This window comes from Phragmites australis, chromosome 13, assembly GCF_958298935.1.
Source record: "Phragmites australis chromosome 13, lpPhrAust1.1, whole genome shotgun sequence".
Taxonomy (NCBI): domain Eukaryota; kingdom Viridiplantae; phylum Streptophyta; class Magnoliopsida; order Poales; family Poaceae; genus Phragmites; species Phragmites australis.
In genome coordinates this window covers 30,478,131-30,498,811 of record NC_084933.1, presented here as the reverse complement: position 1 = coordinate 30,498,811, position 20,681 = coordinate 30,478,131, and the positions used below count along the sequence as shown (strand labels likewise).

Here is a 20,681-nt window from a genome sequence, read left to right as displayed (position 1 = left end):
TTGCACAGGCTAGATCTCGTTTGAGTCTTTTTTCCATCACTGGGATACCCGTGTGCAACCGACAAAGGGTAATGTCCAGGACGCTGGCCACACGGGGCGAGAGAACACATGTAACCACTGCCTCCAGGGGCATGATGCTTAACCGTTTTATTTGGAATCAACTGCTATACGGGAAGCTAATCCGATTCCATCTCCCAATGTGTGGTATTACAATAATAGAGTTCAGAAATACAAAGCATATTTTATTTTGAAAAAGTTAAATTTTATATATTTTAACTAATAACTAGTTAAATTATAAATATGTTTAATGTATAAAAATTATATAACTAGATTTATATTTCAAAACTCTTCAAAACTCTTCACATTGTATAGATTCTATAGCTATAAATTATATAACGATCAAAGTCTAACTTTGAAGGCCGAGATAAAATAAAATACACCTTTTATTCTTAAACGGATAGAGTGATACTTTCTACAGTCATAAATGTGTATCGTTTTAGATAATACACGATCTCCTATGTATAGCTTTGAATATTATTTTTGAATAAAATCTATTGAATTTATGATATTATGAAACCATTTTTTCAAGACAAATCTATACCTATGATTTTAAGGTTTCTAAACTAAATATTTTGAAAGATATTATTAACCAAAATTTTAAAAGTTTGAATGAACTTTTTCCAAAACAACATATATTTATAATTGGAAGGCTTATTATATAAGCACAAATTTGTAGCCTAACAAACTTTCTTCTAAGACACCAGTACCATCAACGTGTAATGATATTTGATAATTGTAGCAGGGACGAAGCATATTTGTCCAAGGTGATACCAAGACACATGCGTGACATAGTCACATGGTCACAATTCCGATGCGAAACTTGGAGCCATCCGAGACCAAGAGGCTTTGAGATGACTGTGTGTCCGTCCATTTGGGCATTGCAGAAGCGCAGAGCCCATCTTGGAATTGCACAACCAGGGAGGGTTCCTGGACCGTTTCGGTACAGCAGAACAAATGATGAAGTCGGCACTGTACTGCAATACATGCCACCAGTTCCTCTGGATTTTGGAATGCTGTCCGGGGCCGTAACGCGAATGGTTGGTGGCACCGGTCATGGACCAAGCCGAGACTTGGTTAAGGGTGTGTTGGAGTGTTCCTATTAGGGTATTCTGGTTTTATCTGTATATATATTTTTTTAAGAAGTTCATTTGATTGTTTATATGTATTATTCTTTTTTGCATACGTGGATATAATTATACGGGTGGAGTCTAGTACGAGAATCAATGATATTCTAATAGATGATGAATTAGAATACTTAAAACTATTAGACTTAAAAACTTTATAAGATAAATCTATATCGATTGCTATCTAAATGTAGTCTAAGTTTATCTAGTAAACTACTTAGGAAAGTAAGTGCGCTAAGATAAATTATAAGTATGCAAATAAGAAAATATAAATAAGGTAGAGAGAGCAAACTCAATATAAATATTTTTATCCTGTGTTATCGATGGTACATAAGCCACTTCTAATCTACGTTGGAGTTAAAAAAAATATGCTCCTGATCAACAAGACTCTTTCGGTCACAGCTTTTGAGCTACCAAGCCACCGAGATAGACTTTAAGCACCAAGCTACCAATACAATGTCTCACCACTAATTTTTTTGGGTCACTTGTAAGTCATCTTCACTTTAGAGCTTTAGCCACCAAGGCAATGGCCTCCACGTCTCCGTACATACTTCTTGCCGCCGTTCCACACCAAGTCGGGAAGGTCAACAAATTTAAGCCATCAAGGCTCGAGGTGCCGACGAGTCATCAAGACTTAAGGCACTAGTGTACCTCTCGGTATAAGGCTGGATCACTCATTAATCCACTATCTAGGTTACAGTACCTAGCAACACTTCTCTTTATGCCTATACGTACTAATCAATATCTAATCTTATGCTTAATCACTTCGGATGATCACTTTTAATATTGTGATGGCTTGTATGTCTTCTCAAATGTATATGGGCTTCTCTGTACTCCAGTACCTTCAAATGACTGAGTGAAAGAGTATTTATAATCTTAACCCTGCAGGCTAGCTGTTGCACCAACGACTCAACTTTACTATGAACACCGGATGATTCAGTGATAACAGTTATACCAACACCGAATCATCCGGTGCATACACTCATGGAATCTAGCTGTTAGAATTCCACTAAAATCTCTTCTGAACACCGGATATTCTGATGTAACCTTTGGTGTGTAGACTTAAGTCTGATCGAGACAATCTCTTTATGGTTCAACTGTCTGGTGTATAGATCTTTTTATCACCGGATATTCTAGTGTGTATAGCTTCATTTCCATTGAGTCAAACTGTCTTCTAAAAAATACACCGGTGCTATCATCCATTCATCACCAGACTATTCGGTGTAGTCAACTCTATTCTCTAGAAAATGCACAAATTTCTGTTAAATGCTCTGATGTACATTACTCTTGAGCATCAGACCTTTTGGTGTGTACAATTTAGTTTTCACTTAGTTTTTCATGCTCATGTAAAATACTCCGGTGTACACATTTTCTACACCAGACTATCCGGTTTATGCAATTTCTTTGGAACTTGTCCAATTCTGTCTAAATTTTGTTTTGCTTTTGGTGGCTTCTTTATATCTTGCATCCATAAGATTTACTATATACTCCCTCTAGTTGCAAATATAGGTCGTTTCAGCCTCCTCAACTATTCTCTAAATATAAGTTATTCTCGAACTTATATGCATTTTTTTCTCTTTTGTTCCCGTCTTGCCCTTATTTAATAAATGCTACCACTCTCATAAATACATGAGTTATCTTTTTCAATGCAGAATAAATAAAGGGCAACAAGATCATTTAATCTACTTTTTTTAATCCTTGTGCACAAGTCTAAAACGACATACATTTGCAATCGAAAGGAATACTTAACAAACATATTAGTCGCATTGACTATATTATTATTTATCATCAAAATCACATACATATTCAAATAGGATCATATTTGCTACACCTAGCCCGGTGGATACGCTCAAATTGAGCTTCTCTCCGGAACCTGATTTGATAGATACATTACATCTACTACAGTGCTGCAACGAGCCCACTTGTTAGTTTTAGTACGTGATTATTATATCCACTTATACAGATAATCAAATAACTTCACATATTCATTACATACGTAGATGCAGAGTCATTATATCCACTCTTGTAGAAAAAAAACTATTTTTTAAATCATGACATTTACTTAACCTATTTTTATTGGTTCATGATATACGTTGCAGCGGTAAAAAATCGAAAACCATTTAGACAACTAAATACACCATAAGCTCCTGACACAATGCCACGTAGCTGTGGACCAGTTTATTCTGGTACGTACGTACGCTTGTACAGGAAAGGAGCCCGTCTTGTCCATGCACAGGGCAGACGTGGCTTACCGTGTTGTTTTTTACTAGTAGGGTACTACTCTTTACTTGTACTATACTGCTGTTTGGCACTAGCTTCCTCCAGTGGACGGTCTTGGCGATGGGCCAATGGCTCATGGCTGGTGCTCAGTAGCTTGAAGCTTTGTGCTGCAGAAAGCGAACAAAATGACTGTGGATAGTAGTTGTAGACTTGTAGTATCTAATACTGCTGCCTCGCATTAGCGACTAAGGAGACGACGTTTTGCCAAAAGGCATCTTCACAGCTCAATCCGTCACTTTCTGTATTTCTGCCTCGACTGGGTAGAACTGATCCGTATTGACTATTGGGTCACCAAAAGGTACAGCAAGTCCTTCGCATGATACAAAGCTGCACTTTTTGTTCCGATTTCGCCGGTGAGAACGGCGCCGTGTACTATCCAATTCCCAACTTACATGCAGTGACAGATGAAATCAGCTCGAACAGTACAAAATGTAGCTTGAAGATCAGGGTATCATCCGTGTGGTCAGCGCTCGCTTTTCAGTTCAACCCCGTTCGGTCATGGCAGTCGGAGAGCGGCAGCTCACGGACTCATGTATTTATAGTACAAATCTAATTTATAATATGACATGTAGCAATTTATTTTCTTTTTTATTTTATCATATATATATATATATTTTTATTTTTATCATAAATTTTGTAATAATTTTTATTACTTTTCACGTTATATCTAGACCCCAAATACAGTACATGAGACAGGTCAACCACCGGGGAGCAGCAACGCAAGGCAACGCAACGTGACACGGATTATTTTCCTGCCTACCCGCAACGCAACGGGCAACAGCACCGTCCTGCCGAGCGGGCCCCACTGAACAGACCACCCCACCCACTCTCATTCCATTTCTTATTCCGTAATTAAATTCAAACTTTAATCCCCCTCTTCCCAAGCACGCCCTCCCAAAAATGATGAGAGGACGGGGTGGAGTAAATTTCCTCGCTGCGGCAAAACATCGACAAGCCACGCACCTCGGCGCGTGATTTCTTTAACCCGCCCTCCCCCCTCGTGAGTCGTGAGCCCCTCTCCTCCGCCCTCCCCCCCTCTCTCTCTCCAGTCCACACCTCGTCCTCCCCCTCGCTCTGGATCTCGTTCTCGTCCTGCCGGCCGCGGCCGGACGAGGGGCCGACCCGGTCCTCCCCCCGCGGCGCCCGCCGACCGCGCTCTTGTCTGCTCACTTATACTGCTCGCATTGCCGGGATTCGCTCCATTTGTCCAGCTAATCCTAGGCGGCCCGTCGCGCGGAGTTTGGGGTCGCCGGGTTGGAGCGGACGTGTCTGCTTGTTTTACTTCGTCTCGCTCGGTCTGAGGCTGCGTTTCTCCACATCGCTGGATAGATTGGAGGTTTGCGGTGATGGCGATTGGAGCTTGGTGACCTGGTGAACGAGGAGTTGAGACTTGGGGAGGCTTGAAGGGTACTAGTTCCTCAGGAGGAGGGAGAGAGGGAGATGGCGGCCGGCGGGCTGGGGCCCACGCAGCACCAGGAGCCGAACGGGGGCTCCGGCAGCATCACCAACGGCGGTGCTGCTGCGGTGTCCGCCGCCACGCCGCTGCACAGCTCGGCGTCCTCCAACGTCAACGGCGCCGCCGACGGGTACGATAGCGACGGCTACAGCTTCGCGCCGCCGTGAGTACCAGCTTACTTCGACTTCTCGTGTTGCTGTTTCAGTTCCGGTGCAGCGTTTAGCGAGTTGATCTTGTGCTGCTGCCTGTGTATGATTTAGTTAGTTATTTTGGTTTGTGTCTGAGGTTTTGAATTTTGTATTGTGTTTGATTACCAAAAACTTTCCCTGCCTATCGGAAAGTAGAGGAAAAGTTGGGATGACACTTGAAGCTGACATTTATTTAATTGTTATCTCGCATTAATGTCTCTATAATTGGATATGTGCGCTGTGCTCGTAATCCATGGCCTACCACCCTACTTGTTAAATGCGTTAGCTACCAGTTTTGAAATGAAGACACTAGACAGCGGCACCTTGCTTTGTTCTGTGTCACACTTGAGCATGAGGGCACTGTTTGCTCGGTGAGATAGAATGTGATCCATATTTAATTGTCGAGGTTACTGTTTTGCAGTACACCGTCAACTTTGTCAATGTCCATACCTCCGGAGCTTGCTGGAGCAATTCCACTGATTGATAGATTCCAGGTACGTGCCTGCTTGATTCCTACATCCCTAATGATGTGATATATCTCATGGCCATTTGAAAAAGGGAGAGCATATTCTTGGTGACCAACTAACCATGTGGTGCCTCTAGCATTGTATTGAGTTCTAACTTAAGCATTGAGGCAGTTGCATTATTTTTGCTGATGAATTACACAAACGAATTTCACAAATTGTCAGTTTGGAGGAAACAGAAATGAGAATTAGGAAATGATCCATCATAATCATCGCCATTCAAATAGAGAGAAATAAATGGAAACCGGATATTATAATGCATTTTTTCTGTATAATAGTTTGAAATTTCGCTCTCTAGAAATCAAGAGGGGAATTCCATAAAAAAAGAAACCAAAAGGGAATCAAGAGTAAGGACAATTAGTGCAACATTCATGCTTAAATTTTGTGTCCTCTTTTAAATCGTCAAACAATAAGAGGAACAGTTAGTCCTATTCTCTCTATTCAAATGGCAATACCAGCATTATCTTTATCACTAGCATTACAAACAAGGAAATGCACTAGAGTGTAGAAATGACTCCTTGAAAATTGTTGCAGTTTACTGGGTCGTATCTGTATGTTTTATCATTATTGATCATTCTGACACATCAAAATGATCAGTTATTATAGGTTTGATAGCTTATTAAATGTCAGTTAGTAATAATTGCTATGATTCCCATGCTGATGATAGTGCTTGAATACGGCAGGTGGAGGGATTTCTCAAGTCAATGCAAAAACAGATTCATTCGGCTGGAAAACGCGGATTTTTTTCTAAAAAATCTGTTGGGCCCCAAGCTCGTGAGAAGTTCACTTTGGAAGATATGCTGTGCTTCCAAAAGGTGATGTTGTCAAATCTCATTCCATCTGTGAGGTTACTCTGTTGCACTTGGTGCGACTTATCTGTCTTCTTTTCTTCTTTTGAAATCCTATGCAAAAGCATAAAGTTTTCATCATCAAATGCCTCTCATATCATTATGTCATACTAATACAATGCTTCTTTGTATCTCTGTTCAGGATCCTATTCCAACTTCGTTATTAAAAATAAGTAGTGACCTTGTAAGCCGCTCAATTAAGTTGTTCCATGTCATACTAAAGTACATGGGCATTGACTCACCTGCAATAATAAGTTTGGATGAAAGGATAGAACTTGTTGCGAAGCTTTATAAGCATACATTGAAGCGTTCTGAACTTCGAGATGAACTCTTTGCACAGATTTCGAAACAAACACGCAACAATCCTGATAGGTGAGTAATTGGGCTTCTCATGAACTACAAGCACTAGTGGATATCAGAATTATTATAGGATTCATAGTTTTTCATTTTCATTTTGTACTTACAGGGGTTGGTCAATAAGAGCTTGGGAACTTATGTATTTGTGTGCATCGTCCATGCCACCAAGCAAAGATATTGGGGCATACTTGTCTGAGTATGTTCACTATATTGCTCACGGAGCCACAGCTGATTCTGATGTTCGAGTTCTAGCATTGAACACACTTAATGCATTAAAACGTTCAGTTAAGGCAGGCCCTAGGGTTACAATTCCTGCACGAGAGGAGATAGAAGCTCTTTTAACCAGCCGGAAGCTTACAACAATTGTATTTTTCTTGGATGAAACTTTCGAGGAAATTACCTATGATATGACAACAACTGTTGCTGATGCTGTTGAGGTATTTGCATTTTTCCTCAGTTATTGGTTTTATAATTGATATATGACAAATACTGTGAAAAGTCTTTTAGAAGAAAACAACTAGTGTGATCGTGAGGATTACTTTGGTTGGATACAAATTCAGTTGTGAATTGTGAATAAAGCTATCATGGATTCATTGTTGTTGTAGTTCAGTGATTCTATTAGACAAAATATTAACCAGTTAACTTCATTATGTGCTTGATATTAGACAGTTTTGTATTTCACGACTAATTCCGTGACTTGTGTCCAAATATGTGCTATAAATAAGGATGAGATTAGCACAAATTGTGCAACCATAGGGTAAAGGGATATCAGAATGTAAAAATACACAAATAGAATCACCGGCACAGTATCTCTACCTGGATTCACTTTCATACAGCTAGTTGATACTATGAGAGAAAGCAGTCTAAAGTTGCTAAAGGTCAGGGTTTTAGAAACTTCTTTACTCTCCTGACCACCATTTATTATCAGGCTATATATTGGTAGGGTATTAGTAATCAGCTTATGACTGTTTTCTACACTCAAGGTAGTCACAACTATCATTCTGCAGGCATCTTCCTGGCTTCCTTGTTTGGTGCTTGATGCCACATGGATGACCTATTGTGGTTACTTCCTTATTTGGTTGATATTATGAATTCTAAAACTAATAATTTTTTATTGTTGACTGAAACAATAGTTTACTTCAGTTCTTTGGGTCTAGTTTTTGGTTGGCCAAACAGCAGATATTCAACCACATTACAACAACTTAGTGTGGTGTCATTATATTCCTATCAGTTATATGGCTGTACTATTTTTTTTACAGTTCTGGTACTAAACTTGTTAGTGTAATTTCTTGATTATTTTTAGAAGTTAGAAGAGCATTTGAAATTGTAAATTCTAAGGAAACAAAATATGCTTTAATGACAGGAACTTGCTGGCATTATCAAACTTTCAGTATATTCTAGTTTCAGCCTATTCGAGTGTCGAAAGGTTGTTAATGGATCAAAGTCTTCAGAAGTTGGCAACGGTATATCTTTTCACTACGAAGCCATATGAATTTTTTTCTTCTGTCTTACAACTTAGTGCATGGTTCGGATATCATGGAGAGGAAGGAAATGTAGGCTCTAGGGTTTAGAGGAAGCTTTTCACATAAAACATGTGTTTCTTTATCTTTGTATGCAGAGGAATACATTGGATTAGACGATAACAAATATATTGGTGACTTGCTATCTGAATTCAAGTCAGCTAAGGATCGCAATAAAGGAGAAATTTTGCACTGCAAACTTGTATTAAAAAAACGCCTCTTTCGTGAGTCGGATGAGGCTGTGACTGATCCAATGTTTGTTCAGCTATCATATGTCCAGGTACTGTTTTGATAGTGGTGTTATAGCTGATTGAAGTGCTACCAGTTCGTAGGCTATGAAAGTAATATTGAAACCAGCATATAGCACTAATATCATTATTCTGCAGTTGCAACATGATTATATTTTAGGAAACTATCCGGTAGGCAGGGACGATGCTGCACAACTCTCTGCTCTGCAAATATTGGTCGAGATTGGATTCATTGACAATCCCGAGTCTTGTGTGTAAGTATTTATAAGGTCCTACCTGATCTCTCATGTAACAGTTCAACTTAGTATTTCCCGTGGTAACAAGAATAATTTGCCTCCCTCTTTCCATTTTCTTGATCTTGCTAGTGAATGGATATCACTTCTAGAGAGGTTTCTACCTAGACAAGTTGCAATTACTAGAGCAAAGCGAGACTGGGAGCTTGACATCATTTCACGCTATCAGTTAATGGTATTTATCTAGCCATGCAACTTTATGTTTATTGGGCTATCAATAAATTTACAATTTGTATTCACTCTGGTGTAAAGGCCTTGAAAACTCTTGATTACAGATTACCTGAGTACTTCGTTGTTTCATCCAGGAACACCTGTCAAAAGATGATGCACGGCAACAGTTTCTCAGAATCTTAAGGACTCTTCCTTATGGGAATTCAGTTTTCTTCAGCGTTCGGAAGATTGATGATCCAATAGGACTTCTACCCGGAAGAATCATTTTGGGAATCAACAAACGAGGGGTCTGATCATAACCATGTGATGAAAATTGTATATTCTTTCTTCTAAGTTGAGCTGACCCTGTATCTCTGCATGAATGCAGGTTCACTTTTTCCGTCCGGTTCCCAAGGAATATCTACATTCCGCAGAGCTGAGAGACATCATGCAATTTGGGAGCAGCAATACCGCTGTTTTCTTTAAGATGCGAGTTGCTGGTGTTCTTCATATATTTCAGTTTGAAACTAAGCAGGTACTTTAAAGCTTCAAGGCATACATGTATATGTTCTGCAATCCTGTCATATCATATATAGCTGTCAAAGTAACCATATTTTTTTTAGGGTGAGGAAATATGTGTAGCACTTCAAACGCATATAAATGATGTCATGCTCCGCAGATATTCAAAAGCACGCTCTGCTACTAGTGCAATTTCTCAAAATGATGTTACCCAAACAAATAAGCCACAAAATGTCGAAATGTATGAGAAACGTGTCCAAGAACTGACAAAAGCAGTTGAGGAATCCCAGAAGAAAGCAGATTGGGTAAGTAGTTTTTGCCACCATAATAACAATGGCAACTCAAGGTATTTACAGTTCAGAATGTGAGAAATGTCTCGTTACTGCCATTGGGTAAATGTTATTTTGATCTATCAAAACTTTCTTTGCTAGTGTAACTTTAAATTTCGATAACATTTATTTGCAATTGGATTGGTTTGTTGCCATATGTTATATGATTAATGTCCCTCCTGGCCTTTGTAAACAACCTTGTTTGTAATGATTAGAAACTATAAACTACTTAGTGTCTCTGCTCAGAATCAAGGAAAAGTAGCAGTTGAAAGACATCTTGCATAATAAAGGATGCATAAATGCTTGTTTTTTATTTCACGTTCTTGTTAATTATTAATGGATCAGACTAGTAATTCAAAATATCTACAAGACCATATTTGGCTCATGTAATAATTGATAAATATTTGGTGAAGAAGATGGCTTAATATCATGAACATCTTGTTTTAGCATAATAAAAACTTTTAGGTGTCTGTAGAATTTCAGTTTACACTGCAGCCATTCTAAGGGTGCAATGGCTTAACTTCTTGCATTAAGATTGAAAATTCTAGTATTAGTTAGGTCTTAGGTGATGCCTTGTAGATCAATCTTTTATCTTACCAATATTCAAGAAAATGTTATATAAGCAGCCGTTCAAATGCATGTAAAAAACAATTATTATAATTTGCTGACAAATTAGTAGTCCTTATTTTATGTTTAGTTGCGGGAGGACTTGCAATTGAAGACAAAACAAGAAACAGAGATGCAAGAAGAATTGGAGGGGCTAAGGGATACCTTGCAATCTGAACGACAAAGTTTTTCGGAAGTAAAAAGTGAGATGGATAAGCTAAAATCTCTATGTGCTGAGAAAGAATCTGCTTTGCAGGTATGGTGACAAATTGTTGGTTTAGTTAAATCATTTTGAGGGAAAATCTAACTTTCAATTTTATTAGGCTGCTCTGATAGAAAAAAGTAGACTGGAGACCATATTAACAAGTGGTCAGGGCCATTCAGAAAGCAATAATAAAATAGAAGCATCTGGTAATCGCCGTGAGAGAGATGCTTTGACAACTGTAGGCAGCATCAACAGTGACATTGAGGTATCTATGACTTATTTATAACTTCTTTAGCCACACTTTCTGCAAAGATTTTCTGACCTTTTGATGCATTTGACTCTTGTATCTGAAAAGATGGTCACCAAGCTTAAGGAGGAGTTAAAATCACGCCAACAAGAGCTTGATGCTTTGAAAGAAGTCTCGAAGAGGCTAATGTCGGAAAAGAATCTGCTTGACCAGAAAGTTCAAAGGCTTGAAAGAATGAAAAGTGAAGAGGTTATTTCCCCTGTTTAATTATCTGACTTATCCTTTTCCTGTTCTGATTTCACAGTGAAAAGTTTATTCATTTCATATCTCTGAAATATGGCTACTATAATTATGCAGAAAAGTACAATGGAAAAAGTTTATGGGGATGAATGCCGTAAACTAAAATCTCAGATTGCTGTATTGGAGCAGAAATTGGAAGTTACAACACGATCCTTAAATGTTGCTAAATCAAATCTTGCTGTAAGAATTGCTGAGGTGGATACCTTACAAACTAGTCTGAAAGAACTTGATGAGTTAAGAGAGTTCAAAGCGGTATGAGATGTACAATAGCTGCATTTGGTTTTTTTTAGGTATTTCAGAAAACTAAATACGATTCCATTTTGCACCATTTCAGGATGTCGACAGAAAGAACCAACAAACTGCTGAGATTCTTAAAAGACAAGGGGCACAATTGGTTGAACTTGAAAATCTTTATAAGCAAGAACAGGTTTTGCGAAAGCGTTACTATAACACAATTGAAGGTAAACCAGGATTAAATGTTTGTACTTAGAGATGGTATTGTGATGAATTGATCATGAATTTAGTTACAATTTTTGACAGATATGAAAGGAAAAATAAGAGTTTTTTGTCGCCTACGCCCTCTAAGTGACAAGGAGCTTTCTTTAGAGGAGAAAAATATTGTTTGCAGTCCTGATGAATTTACAATTGCACATCCATGGAAAGATGACAAGTCGAAGCAACATATATATGATCGTGTTTTTGATGCGGGCACTACTCAAGAAGAAGTCTTTGAGGACACTAAGGTAAAATATTTTTAAATTTATGTTTCGTGTTGATATTATCAAAATATAAATGCTATTCCTAAGATTGTTCACTTTGGGTTTCATATCTTTTATTGAACTTATGTGACACAGTATCTGGTACAATCGGCTGTTGATGGATATAATGTTTGCATATTTGCTTATGGCCAAACTGGCTCTGGAAAGACTTTCACAATTTATGGTTCAGATAACAATCTTGGTCTTACTCCAAGGGCTACATTTGAGCTTTTTAGGGTGATAAAAAATGATGGTAACAAATATTCATTTTCTTTGAAGGTAAGAGTTATATATGTTTGTCGTATGTATCTTGAATACTTGTCATATGGTTTATTCATTTTTTGGGCTAATCTTTGCATATTGATTTGTAAATGTTGACCAATACTTTGTTCTTGTTTTTTACATAGTTTGGGAAGAAAAAGTTATTTTAATGACACTGTTTCACATTGTTTAACATGCTATTTAAATCCTATATATGCCTTTTATAGTATCCTTTGTTAATTGCATTTCATACAATGTTGCAGGCATATATGGTGGAGCTTTATCAAGATAATCTTGTGGACCTATTGTTGCCCAAAAATGCAAAGCAGCAAAAATTAGAGATAAAAAAAGATTCTAAGGTATAAGATCCCCTTTCTTATATACATCCAATTCATTTTTCTTACAGTACACTAGGTCATGGTAGCAGTTATTTTTCCTCATTTTTGCATAACAAATAACTTACTTTAGTACTTACCTGACAAAGTCTATTTCTGTACCTCTCTGTAATAATTCTGCTTAAATTTCAAAATAGCTATAATCTGACAGTAATAATGGTAAGGGACTAACCATCACCTTAATTCGTGCAGTTTTCCTCTGGGAATTTTAGAGGCACTTTCGTTTGTTGACATGTCCAAGCATTTCTCCATGTGCTCATCAACCCTAGCTATTTATAGAGCTAATTTCATATTTCTCTTTTTAGGGTGTTGTTACTGTTGAAAATGCGACAGTTGTGAGCATTTCAAGTATTGAAGAGCTGAGGGCTATAATTTCGAGAGGTTCTGAGAGAAGGCACACCGCTGGAACAAATATGAATGATGAGAGCTCAAGGTCTCATTTAATTCTTTCAATCGTTATTGAGAGTACTAATCTCCAGACTCAATCATACGCGCGAGGCAAGGTACGGCAGGATGAAGCTGGAAACTTAATTCCAATTTGGTTGAGTCTAGGGACAATTTTTTTGTGCTGGATCTTTAATAATAATTAAAGATTGAGTGCTCTGATTGTCTCCCTAATTGTGGCCCTGGGCCTCTGGCACTTCCTGGTTCCTGCACATCATTGAACCTTCCCTGCTGTAGAAAATAATGCACCTTTTGCTTGATGGAGGTTGTTGGTAAACATTACATTCAAAGCAAACTTAAGAACTAATCATATTTCAACTGCTCTATAAGATTATCCCACCAAAATTGCGTACCTTCTGTAGTTGCTAGGCCCTGGTAGTCTAGTTATTCATATTATTTGTGGTTTGCATCATTTTGTAGATGTTCAGTTTGTTTTGTGCGTGGTTGAATAATAATAGCTGATGAATTTCTTTTTTATTTTTTGAAAATGTAGTATAGTGCAAGAAAGATGAATTTCCTTTTTATCTTTTGAAAATGTAGTATAGTGCAAGAAAGTATTCTTTTGTAAAGTTCTTGTTCTTGTTTCTCTTGCTTGATATGATTAGCTAAAATAGACAAGCTGCGGAGAATATCTTCTATGTACAGAAGAAAGATTACAGTAAGTTCTAGCCTATGCCCCTGTTACGAATGTTGGGATTTCCCATATTCTTGCAGGAACTAAACAGTTTCCTGTGAAATTCCAGCATTCTATACAGGCCTTGAGCTGTTGTAAGTTGTAACAAATTTCGGAGCTTTTTTTCGTATCAAAGGGAAGCATTGACAATGTTCTTCTGTTTGAGCAGCTAAGTTTTGTGGACCTTGCTGGTTCTGAGAGGGTGAAAAAATCTGGTTCAGCAGGAAAGCAACTGAAAGAAGCACAAAGCATCAATAAATCTCTTTCTGCGTTGGCTGATGTTATTGGTGCTTTATCGTCTGATGGACAACATATACCTTACCGGAACCATAAGTTAACAATGCTTATGAGTGATTCTCTCGGTGGCAATGCGAAGACCTTAATGTTTGTGAATGTTTCACCAGCAGAGTCTAACTTGGAGGAGACTTATAACTCACTCATGTATGTACTTCCATTGCTCACTTGCTCTATTAAGTTCATTTAGTCTATGTTTCGCCGCCTTTTACTTTTCTGTTGCTGTTGATGCTGTTTTGATATATTTGTTTTTCTGAGTAGGATAATTTCAGGCCGTTCTATCAAATGGATAGGATAGCTAGTCTAAAGTTTGTTCCAGTATAGGTCGTTCCTGTGTATAGTGCAGTGCCCTTGTGCAGCTCTTTACATGTTTCTTTTAAAAATTCTTTTAGGTATGCTTCACGGGTTCGTTGTATCGTCAATGACACGAGCAAGCATGTTGCCCCGAAAGAAATCATGAGGTTGAAGAAGCTGATTGCCTATTGGAAGGAGCAAGCAGGCAAGCGGAGTGATGATGACGAACTGGAGGAGATACAGGAAGAGAGGATCTCAAAGGAGAAATCAGACAACCGCCTGACCAGCTGAGAACGAGTTACCGTCACTGGTGTCTGTCTGCTGTGCTGAATGCTCCTGTTTGCCATTACCTGGAGAGGTGACTGATGCTGATATGCATTTGCGACGGTGACGAGTTTTGCGGTCGCTCTCTAACAGAACGTTCCAATATCATCAGACAGTATTGTACACAATTGTATAGTTACATATTATATTATGGCAGCGATGCCCGTTTGTACAAAGAGGACTGTAGCACACATTCATAGGAAGGGAAAAGTAGTTAGGATTAAACCTTTTTGTAGTTGATTCACCTTAACGGCTTGTCTGCTCCTGATCACACGTCGTAGCAGTGTAGTAAGTGCTTTGTAGCATCATATGACCGTTCTCTCAAACTGTTGCTTATTCTACTAGACTCAGCAGCCCTGGATGTCTGATGATGAGATGGAGGTAGATTGTTTCCAGTCCTGGGCCTTGGTTATACCGTTGGAGAAAGCCCCCAGATGCTACCCTTTCTGAATCCTGATGCCTTTGCATGAGCAAGCATCTGTGCCATGGGCAGATCGCCATTGCCACGAAACATTTATCAGAGCCTAAGAGCTTCTCCTCTACAGTAGTATTAGTACAACATGAAATTGACCTAGAATTTCATAAGAGATAGAGTTGCTTATACAAGCACCATTGTGTTTTAAACAAGACCTTTGGTCTCGCAGCAACCCTACAACAATAGAAGAGGATATTGTCCTCAATTGCACCAAAGCTTGCAGTTAATGGGTTGGTAGATAATTAGAGTGTCAGATGTTCCCACATTTTAGTGATATGGGTGGTTTATAATCGAAGTGTCAATGTTTTCAGTGGTAAATCATCAATTTATTCATACACCATAGCACGCGAAATGATATGATGACTGCTCTCCTACCTCGTTTGGTCCTCGTCTCGATCTCATCTCTTCTCCTCTCCCCTTTCTCCTTCATATACCGGTATCACACGGGAAGAAGTGTTGAAACTGAAAGGCTCAAGGGCCATGCCCGCTGCTCGGTGCCCTTCCCTTGTTCTCATGCTGTTACTGATCTGCTGCGCCGCCGCGTCCGCCGTAGATCAGGAGCTGACCCACCTCCACTGCTACTTCCACGAGGTCGACGCCGGCACGCCATCGTCGCCAACGTCGCCAGCATGCACAAGTATGTAATGATGGCACTAACAACGCTTAGCTAGGCACGTACTAAAGTGCGCATGGTGCAGGAACGCGTCGACGTTTGGGGACGTGAACGTGTTCGACGACGCGCCGCGGGAGGGGCCGGACCCGGCGTCGCGGCTGATCGCCAGGGCGCAGGGCTTCGCGGTGCACGCGTCGCTGGACGAGTCCGGCGGGTTCTGGGCCATTGACTTCGTCTTCTCCGACTACGGGGAGTAGAGCGGCAGCGCGCTGGCGACGCAGGGCCACATCAGGGCGCGCGAGTCCCTCGGAGCGCAGCATCGTCGGCGGCACAGGCAAGCTCCGGTTCGCGCGCGGGTACATGACCAGCATTACATACTTCACCCTCCATCGTCGTCGTCTTCTCCATGTACTTCACCCTGGACCACTGATCATCCAGTCGTCCGTATCATGATCGATATTGTTACGCACTTGTGTGTTCGATCCGAACAGAAAATGAGCGCGACTTTCAGATTTCTGTGTACAGAATTTGAGACTTGTTCGAATAATAACATACCAGCATTTCAACTGGGGTATGTGAGCTCGTCACGAGATTCGTTCGGGTAATTGAGCACGCGACGTAGAGGTACCGCATCTCCTCCATGAGCTCCTCCGCACGGCCTTCCGCCCGGCGCCGCAGCCGGTCGAAGAGCTCGTCAGTCGTCACCGAACGGATCCTGCGTGCTCCGCTCCTTACTCCTGCTGGGTTGCCTCCGCCCTCCAGGATCAGGATCCCGGTGAACTGAACACGCTCGCGGGCTTCTAGTCGCATTCGTCGAGGGGATCCTCTACTCTCCGTCAGGGTCGTACGCGAGGACCCGGATGGTGGAATCGCCAATTCGCTAGGGAGAGAAGTCACGCGCCGCACGCGGGCTACGAGGAATCTGTTCGCGAGTCAGGCGAGCCGGCCGTCGCGTGCGGAGCGGGAGCGCGCCCACGCCAGCACCACGGCGGTGCGAGGCGAACTGAATACGCGCGCGGGCTTCCGTTCGAGCAGCACGCCGTACGCGAGCACCCCCGGATGCTGAAATCTCCACTGCGACCGCCCACGCCTCACGCGCGCGCTGCGGAGGATTCGTGCGTGCGTAGGGCTAGTCGGCCGTGGCGCGCGGATCGGGAGCGCGCCCACGCCAGCGCCAGCGCGCTCGGTGGGTGCGGTGGGGCGGAGTCACGGAGAGCGCCGCCGGGCATGGGGGTCGAAGGAGTATGAAACTGAACTGAGGGAAGAGGCGGTCGTCCAACGACGGAAGGTGGCGGCGGGCTGCGCCAGAGCTGCGCGGTTGGGGCCTTGCCGGGTCGTCACGGCCATCCACAGAGCGAGCGAGATGTCTATGCCCGGCGAAACAACCTCCGCAGCGAGGGGAGACGAGCAACTCAACAAGACCCGGGGGTGGACGGTATTTGAAATACCGACCAGGGTGGTCGTTGTTTCATTTACCGACCACCCCGGCTGCTGCCCCTTTCGCGGGCCGCGGTGGTTCGCCGGGTCTCGCTGGAGCGCCGCCGCGTTTCGGCAGTCCCACGCATGATTCGCGGTCCATCATCCAACTTGAAGCCTCTATGACCAGGACCAAACACGGTGCCACGGTGAACTGAACTGAACACGCGCAGGCTTCCGATGGATCGAGCTGTACGGCGCAAACTAGGGAAGTGGCAGGCGCCTATGTTCTGCCGGAACGTGGCGGAGCTCTGGCGACCGGTGGCGGCGAACTGGGCAGCTGTGATCGATGGGATGAGCCGGCCTTGCTGGGTCGTGGCATCCGCAGTGAGACGTCCACTCTAAGGGAAACGCACATACAGGTATCATTTTGCTCGGCAGATCGGACAAGTACAAGCAGAACTGCGAATCCGGAGCGACCTGGCCTCGGGAGCCGTACATGTCGGCCATGTGTTGCACGATGACATCGTCGACAACTAGCTTGGTGTGCCCACAGGAGCATCCCAGGTTGGAGGCCGTCAGGAGCTTCTCCGGTACTTGGATTGGAGCGAGATGCATGACTCCTCGTTGCCTCAAGCTCTCCCCATGACCATGGGAGGGTATCAATGAATCACGGTAGTGCCCTTGACCCGCTTGTGCTTGGTACCGGCTGCAAATTAAGTAGATAAAACACGAGACATAATTTTTACATAAAAAACCTTTTAAAAAACATGAACGCCAATTGATGATCGTCGCCATATCAGGATATGTATAATACAATAGATTATAATAAACGTCTCAACTCTATTTATAGCTTACAAGATATATTTATAAAGATGGACATATACGATTCAAGTTTAATACAGACTGTTCCCGAGTATGGCCGAATACGTTCCTTATATAGCCCAATCCAATAAAAATTCGGCTCACGATCTAACAAACTCTACCTTGAGATGAATTCTATCTTATAGCGAATGAAGAATCATCAATGAACTCTCTTCAACAATAAATATCACTGGCGTAAAAAGTCTCTAGAACTCAAACAGTAATACCAACTAAACTTAACCATAGCTCAAATTTAATAGTAGGAATTGACTTTGTTATCGTATCAACATGATTATCATGAGTGCTTATCTTGGATATTTTAATATCACCTTGAGCAAACACATCTCGAATAAAATGATACTTCACATCAATATGTTTTGTTCTTTAATGAAACATCTTAGCCATTGTGAGGCAAATAGCACTCTGACTATCATAGAAAATATGAAGGCAAGAATTATCTCCATAAATCTCAGTGCACAAACCTCTTAATCAAACAGCTTCTTTGCATGCTTCAGAAATAGCTATATATTCAGATTCAGTAGTTGATAAAGCAACAATAGCCTACAAACATGCTTTCTAACTAACAACACAATGAACAATGGTGAAAACATAACCTGTGAGAGATCTTCTATTGTCTAAATCACCAATATAATTTAAGTCAATATAACCAACAAGTCCATCTCTAGATTTTCTAGACTGCAAACAAGCATTAGAAGTACCATGCAGATATATAAAAATCCATTGAACAAATTTCTAATGCTCTTTATCAGGATTAGCCATGAATCTACTAACAACACTCAGTACATGAGATAAATCAGTACGGGAGCAGACCATGGTATATATAAGTGAACCAACTGTACTTGAATATAAAACTCTAGACATATACTCAATATCATAATCTAACTTAGGACATAAAGTTGAAGATAATTTAAAATATACAACCAATGGAGTATTCACTGGTTTAGCATCATGTATATTAAAACGATGAAGAACCTTCTCAATATAGTCTTATTGACTAAGATACAACTTGTTAGCTTTTCCGTCTCTAATGATCTCTATGGCAAGAATTTTCTTTGCTGCACCTAAATCCTTCATCTCAAATTCACTACTCAACTGTGATTTCAATTTGGCTATTTCTCATTTATCCTTTGCAGCAATTAACATATTATCGAATAGCTGAACCATTAACAATTTTCAAATAGACAAAACTATTATAATCATAACGCTTAAAACCATTAGAGAGCATGAAGGAGTCAAACATCTTATACCACTGTCTAGGAGATTGCTTCAAATCATAAAGATATTTCTTTAATTTATTGACAAGATCTTCTTTTCTAGGAATAACAAAACTTTCAGACTGATCCATATAAATATCTTCGTCCAATTCTCATGTAAAAATACAGTTTTAAGGTCTAATTGCTCAAGTTCATAATCATGCATAACAACAATAATAAGTAAAGTGCGAATAAAACTATGCTTCATAATATGGGAGAAGACATCATTATAATCAATACATGAAATCTGGCTATAGCCTGTTAGGACCCATCCAAATTAAATTTGATTTAATGATCAGGATGCTCATCTAGTAAGATGAGAGCTAGCCCGCGTCCATCTCTCAACAAGCCGCATGTTAACCCAATCTCACCACAACAATTGTAGCCACTAATGATTAAAACGAATATAATTATGACAGTCGTGGTATGTGTGCGTTGATAACTCCCAGGAAAACTATTACCAACATATACCTTTACAATATGAATATCACAACATCGAGATTAAACAGAAATCAAAGGATTACATGTTGATAAAAAAACAAAAGATAAGGTTTCAACTAGGGTTAACATACATACGCCGCAGCATAAAACAGCTAAAGGAAACAAAACCGATGACGCTACTTTCCCACAAGGCAACCGACCGGGGTTAGAGTAGTCAGCACATAACTTCATCTGAAAAGAAAATAAATAGCGTGAATATGAAGGTACTCGCAAGACTTAATCCATAATGGATACATATAATAACCCAATTCCAGTTATTACGAATTTAAGTAATTAGCAAGGAGTAGGCCACAAGGTTAAGAAAATTAATATGCGTAAGCAACCTAGACTTCTATGTGTGAGCATCTATATTTCACTCAAAGCATAGATACCCTACAACATCAACCTGCACATAAATATAAAAGGAACATCTTCGGTGATGCTCATAACCGAGAGCGTGGTAATTTAAATTGTTCTTACACCCTATAGGGGTACAAATTTACCCATATGACCCGAGTCTATCCTCTTGGTCCCCGAGACAACCTTCTCATATACAGAACTACCCACTTGCACACGCCCTTATGACACCGGGGTTACTGTGAGTGTGTCTCGGACACCTCTGGCTCCCTATCACCTTGCTTTTCCTTTATTTTTCTTAGGCGTCATAGGGCCGCAAGGCAAGCGTCAGCACGGCGTATGATACTCAGCTCATTCATCATTTATCAGAATATGTGGTTGTACGAAAAGTGCTAAATCCAACAGCACAAACGGACGGTGCTTAAACGATGCAAGCAGTCTATGGTATTCGGGTTCCTCTCCCAAACTACACCGAGGAACTCCTCTAGTGCAAAACATACCCCTA

General features: G+C 40.7%; 1 protein-coding gene and 1 pseudogene across 1 annotated transcript; both read left to right on the top strand.

Moving 5' to 3' along the window:
* Positions 1–4,484: 4,484 nt before the first annotated feature.
* Positions 4,485–15,043, top strand: LOC133888221 (kinesin-like protein KIN-14I). Its single transcript, XM_062328379.1, has 23 exons — positions 4,485–5,083; positions 5,530–5,602; positions 6,316–6,447; positions 6,623–6,852; positions 6,947–7,274; positions 8,201–8,300; positions 8,456–8,637; positions 8,744–8,859; positions 8,971–9,073; positions 9,204–9,356; positions 9,437–9,583; positions 9,672–9,872; positions 10,594–10,758; positions 10,826–10,972; positions 11,063–11,203; positions 11,312–11,506; positions 11,589–11,715; positions 11,795–11,997; positions 12,109–12,291; positions 12,537–12,632; positions 12,974–13,171; positions 13,955–14,226; positions 14,472–15,043. The coding sequence occupies exons 1-23, from the start codon at positions 4,905–4,907 to the stop codon at positions 14,662–14,664; spliced, it is 3,864 nt and encodes a 1,287-aa protein (XP_062184363.1). The 5' UTR covers positions 4,485–4,904; the 3' UTR covers positions 14,665–15,043.
* Positions 15,044–15,652: 609 nt separating this feature from the next.
* LOC133887911 (pterocarpan synthase 1-like) lies at positions 15,653–16,215 on the top strand (annotated as a pseudogene).
* Positions 16,216–20,681: the final 4,466 nt, after the last annotated feature.

Bases quoted from the DNA above. Each gene is read 5' to 3' on its own strand.
- LOC133888221 (XM_062328379.1), top strand. From the start codon at position 4,905: ATGGCGGCCGGCGGGCTGGGGCCCACGCAGCACCAGGAGCCGAACGGG. The intron at 6,448-6,622 runs GTGATGTTGTCA...ATCTCTGTTCAG, and splicing joins ATATGCTGTGCTTCCAAAAG to GATCCTATTCCAACTTCGTT. The intron at 12,292-12,536 runs GTAAGAGTTATA...ACAATGTTGCAG, and splicing joins AATATTCATTTTCTTTGAAG to GCATATATGGTGGAGCTTTA.